Genomic DNA, 5,472 nt, shown 5'->3' on the forward strand with positions numbered 1-5,472 from the left:
TGTCTAAATTTATGCAGCCCTTCAAGGTTGGGCAAGACATAGGCCTCTATCTCGTAAATTTAGAGAACTTCCGAAAAGTCAAAAGAGTTAATTTAGCTCTCAACTTGACGGAGGAAGTGGCGAGAGAAATTGCATGCTGAAGTGGAATGAACGAAATTACGATTGCGGGAGATGTGATGAGGGTCGCTGCATCTCAGGAAGCTTTGACAGACATGCAATTGGCTGATCTAAAAAACTTGGCAGAAGAGAGCATGGATGTTTTTTCAAAATCCAGGAAAGACGGATCTGATGACTCATGACATCGAACTCATCATATCCGAGACTTCGGTGGAATCACGAGCTTACAGGATGTCACCGCGATTACGTTCATTCCACTTAGGCATGGAATGTCACAGCGAAGTTGAGCGGATGCTAGAACTTAATATAATCCAACTTTGCAAGATCTTCTATGCTTCTCCGTTCATTCTTGTAGACGTCCCGGGTAAATACCCACAACCTTGCATCGATTATAGGAAGCTGAATGCGATAACCAACGATCAGGAGTATCCCATTCCAAATGTTGAGAACGTGAGCGCCGGGCGGTATGTATCCACTCTGGAATTAGGGGCTACTGGCAAGTGCCGATGACGGAGCGGGCCAGCCTGTGTGCTGACTTTGTGATTCCGATGGACACATTTAGATCCATTGTGTTGAGTTTCTGGCTCAAGAATGCTCCTTTCTGTTTTTCAAGCTTAATGGACAGGGTGTTAAAGGGCGCCAATGACTATGCCCCTTCTTATTCAGACGATGTAGCTATATTTTCTGTCGCCTGGGAGGTGCATATCTATCACCTCCGTGCCGTTTTTCGGCGCTTGAGAGATGCAGGTCTTCATTGTGAAACTCATGAAATACCAGTTAGCTCACGCCGAGGTAAAGTACCTTTACCATATTGAAGCACAAGACAAAAGGAAACCCGACGAAGTAAAGATAGAAGCAGTGACGGTGTTTCCGCGAGCCCCTAAAAAAAAAGTCGGGCATCAGAGCTCTTCTGCGGTTGACTGGATATTACCAGCGGTACATTTCCCAATATTCAGACCTAGCGGCTCCACTGACCGATTCCCCGAGAAAATCGGCTCCTGAAAGAGTAATTTGGGATGACGCCAAGGAGGACGCCTTTCAGGGGATCAAAGCGGCTCTATCGGCTTCTCCCGTGCTGTGTGCACCGAACTACGAACGACCCTTCATTGCACAGTGCCTTGCAAGCAATCGTGGGTTGGGGGTTTTGTTGTGTCAGGAGAATGACAATGGCGGAGAGCACCCAGTGTTATACGCTAGCCGAAACCTCACGGTACGGGAGGAGGCCTATAGCCCATCGGAAGAATGTGCATACCTCGTTTGTGCATCTCAAAAACTGGCCTGCTACCTTTGCGGAATGACATTTGTCTTTGTGATTGATCATTGCCCCCGCAGCGGGCTGGGTCAAATGTCAGGCAAGAATCCCCCATTGTTAAGGTGGCGTTTAGCACTCCAGGAGCTGAACTTCAGCGTGCCCTCCCGAAAGGGAGAAGCCAATGCCAATGGTTTAAGCCGCGCCTTTTAGTTAATCTTGCCAGCTTGTGCTAAATTTCTTTTGGCTGCAACTGTATATTTTCGCTTATTTGCCTTGTGAAGTAGCGAGTACTCTTGTGTGACTGCCAGGAGTTAACGAACTATTGGAATTTTCAATGTCAACGTCGGCTTGGTCGCTTGGGGAGTACGGTTGGCGCTTGCCGAGCCAGTGGCTTCGCCCTACGTGATTTAGGAGAAAATCGAGACAGGACACAAGATACCTTCCCCGTCGGCGGAGGAGCTGTTATGTTTGTGCCCTGGGTTTGCCTGACGGGAGGCCAGAGCTATGGTGTGTCGACCGTGGAGGCAACATTCATCCCCGCATGGTGCCTGCTTCGAGAACACGGCGACTGCATGCACGGCGTCCACTACGCAAGCGGCCACCGGCTCACCGACTGCTATTCTGCCACTACCCGTGCGGCAGCAATGCACCCCCCCCCCCACCCTTGCGTCCGGCGCCACCCGCACCACGGACGCCTCCCGTTGTGTTTGGGACGGTTTCCAAAGGAGGGCTGTGTTTCAACCCCGTGCCTTGCAGTTGGTTCCCTTTGGTCCATGCCGGGCCATAAAACTTGCCCGACGCACCATTCTGACTGACCGCCAGATCGGCCTGACGCCTCAGCGCGGTTTCAGGCAGCGCCAGTCGCCGAGGGTGGCGTTAGGGCCACTTAGGCTGCCCGGACCCTCTCTCTTTCGACCTCGACCTCGTTTCGTCCTTAGGGACTGTCTGGGGAATCTGGGGACTGAGGGGTGTTACTTAAGGAGTTTGAAGCTACACTCTTTGTCTCGTTCCTAATGACCACGACAACATCCAAACATTGCGCGAATAATTCTCCGCCGGGAGAGCTCTCCTCGCCTCCGACTCTGCGTGAAGTTGGATCAGGACCTCCCGCCGGCCACGCGTAGCTCAGCACACGCTACAGCGGCAGTCCCATCCTACGTCGTCCAGCTCCAGGTAGCGCCTCACGCCGGCCCAGCAGTCTTCATTAAGGCCGTCCAGTTGCATGCGGCCGTCCTGACGTGGCAGGCACGTGACCTGCTCCTTGACGACCCCGGCCAGTCGCATGAAGTCGTGCAGACCCTCGATGCACCGGAAATTTTGTCGTACCATGTCGTCTGCCTCGGCCTTGTCGACGGACAACACTTGGGCGAGCTCTGCCACGAGGGCTGGATGGCGGGAGACTCGGTCCAAGCCTGCGGCACATAACCTGGCGAGAAACGGATGTTAGTCGTTTTTCGCACGCTTGAGGGCACCAATGTCACTGCGCGTAAGCACCTAGTCGCGGTATATTTTCAGATTTCGCACGCCTTCTTTGGAGAGCGGGAAAAAAAAATAGAACCACACCAGCTATCTTTTCGGACAGAATTACGTTGACTATTGCCACCCCACCTCTACGCTAAAGAATGCGTTGGATTTCCTGCGCGCAATACGTTAGAACTAGGCTGATTCTGGCAAAGGGAAAATGGGACATCCACCCAAACGCCGCTATGTGCTACAAAAGAAACCTGAACCAAGACGTCCCGGACTGGGACGAATTTTTCTTCATCTGCGTAGCTTTTCTTTCGAGGAATCCGTTTGGGTTTACGTTGTAGCACTTAGCTACGTTTGTGCGGATGTCTGATTTTCCCTTTATCTATTAGCTCTCTCCACCTTGCGGGTTTCCGCAGAACTATTACGTCAAACTCTTGGCTGATTCTATGGCTATGATTCGTGACTTAGACTCGTAATGAAATACTTACAGTTGCACAAGAGCACACGCAACAATAGTTGCCTGCATTTCTGTAGCGGGCACCTGGATTTTTAAAGCCTTACACTAATCAGCCGAAGCGTCTCGTACAGACTCGGATTACGCAATACAAGGGGTGAGCGATGATGTCTGGCCCAGCATTCGCTTTCGCCAGGCTGATTATGGCGGAGGAGCTGTGCTTACCTGTCGCACCGTGCGTGCTTCAGGAATTGAGCTGCTCGGGCCACAAATGTCGAGTTCCTCCGCGCTGTGTCGCGTACGGCGAACCAGTCGGCGGCCCACTCGATATCCCAAGGCACGTAAAGCATCCAGCTGGTGGCGCTGCACAGCGTGCGGTTCTTGAAAATGCCGGCGGCCAGCCGGCGCGTGAAGTAGGGGAGTGGACGTGAACACCAGTGCATTAAGCAGATCTTTCGTATCGTCGCGCTCTGGATTATAGTATCGGCAACGATTGTCACATATTCGCCTGATCTGGCATCAACACCAATGCCAAGCTCAGTGATGCTCCTGTTGAGCCGTAGCGACTGTGAAAGAGCTGGCCACCATTTGAGTGATTCGGGCTGGACATATGCGTCATTGAACTGCATGTGGAGCGCTTGGAGCGTAGATGTGGTTGCTATGTATTCGGCAATGAGAAAAAAAATCGTGCTGTGCCAGTGATTCATTCTGAGGCTCAAAGTATTCAAGTGCGATAAAATACGAAGCTGCTGAGAAACTGGACGAAGGTTAGGTACATTGCAGTTCGACAGATACACTTCAAGGCCGGAGTAGCGCATGGATTCAGAGGGTGCCCATGTGTCTAGTCTGCAGGGAGCTGTGAAAGAAACTTTATCTTTACTGCCGCTTCGTTCAAGATCATTGACGACACTGGCCAAGTTACCGTATTCGTCTTCTCGGACGTCAATGGTCACCATCTTGAGGTTTCTTCGTTTCGACAGAACACGGAAGAATGATCCCCATTGCTCTGCTGTGCAGATGCCGAAACTCAACGTCGCATATTGGAGCGCGTTGTTTTGGGAAATCGCTTTAGCCCACGTGACGATATCCGCAATCAACTCTAGACGAATCGGCTGTGTGGTTTGTAGATTACTATTGCGTGCGACGCAAGATAAAAACTTAAAGTTTGTCAAAACTTTGTTTTCTGCCAGCATCCTCGCTCCCAGCTCAACACTTTCCGAATCCAATACGAAGTCCCTTGCCTCTAAGCTGCAGACTGTGCGGTTCTTGAGCATACCTTCGAAAACCCACTTCAACGCATTGTCACGAAACATTCCGTAGCAGTCGAACACGCTCAAATGTTGTAAGGTGGCGGTACTGACCAGAAATCCAAGAAATGAAGTTGGGTCTGCTCCAATTATATTGGACCCCAGCGTCAAATCTCGCAATCTTGAGTTGGCTATGAGCGCTGCAAAGAAGTCCATCGCTTGAGTTCTTTCTACTTGTGGCATAAAAGGTACGTGGAGCTTAGTCAAGGTTGTTGTAGTTTGGGAAAGCGTCGAAATGGCTTGTGAAATGTGCAAATCACGTGAGAGACCTTCAAGTCCCCCAAGTTCAAGTTCCTCGAGGCATTTCAGAGAGAAGTAACTTTTGTAAAAGCTTGCGTTTTCGATCTCTGACCAATGCTGCAAGGTCACATATTTTATAGAAGAATTGCCATGGAGTGCTTTCCAAAATATATCTCTATACAATTTCGAGCTTATCACACCGTTCCAAGGTTTCGGAATATGCACAGACACCACGCAGCGATGCGTCTTTAGCAGCCAGTGCACCAGAGTGACGGCCTGCTGTAGTTTGTCGTCCGATTTCCACCAAGGAACGTGCGTCATAGGGAAATCCACCAGGCCAAGTTGCCCTCCGGTCTCCGACAACTCGCGGAGCTCCAAATCAAGCCAGCAGAATAACTCGTTCCACACGGGAATATGGGGGACAATCTGGCACGCCGTGTTTTCGGTTGCCGTGCAAGGTATACGGTAGTCGATGATTTTTCCAGAGAAGCAGCCTGTGACGCCTTCGAGGTCAACCAACTGGTAGCTCACTTCATTGGCACCGTGAGGCGCCAGAGCTGCTTCCGTGTCACTTCCGGCAGTGGCCATTTAACCTGCGAGAGAAAAAAAAAGTCACACACGTCTGACACGAA

General features: G+C 51.0%; 1 protein-coding gene across 1 annotated transcript; it reads right to left on the reverse strand.

Annotated features, from left to right (window-relative positions):
• Window positions 1-2,292: 2,292 nt before the first annotated feature.
• Window positions 2,293-5,237, reverse strand: LOC142591016 (uncharacterized). The gene is made up of 2 exons (XM_075703391.1): window positions 3,519-5,237; window positions 2,293-2,795 (listed from the first exon to the last, which is right to left on the reverse strand). Exons 1-2 carry the CDS (start codon window positions 5,159-5,161, stop codon window positions 2,495-2,497), a joined length of 1,944 nt encoding a protein of 647 aa, XP_075559506.1. The 5' UTR covers window positions 5,162-5,237; the 3' UTR covers window positions 2,293-2,494.
• Between the last annotated feature and the right edge of the window lie 235 nt (window positions 5,238-5,472).

Source organism: Dermacentor variabilis, chromosome 8, assembly GCF_050947875.1.
Source record: "Dermacentor variabilis isolate Ectoservices chromosome 8, ASM5094787v1, whole genome shotgun sequence".
Taxonomy (NCBI): domain Eukaryota; kingdom Metazoa; phylum Arthropoda; class Arachnida; order Ixodida; family Ixodidae; genus Dermacentor; species Dermacentor variabilis.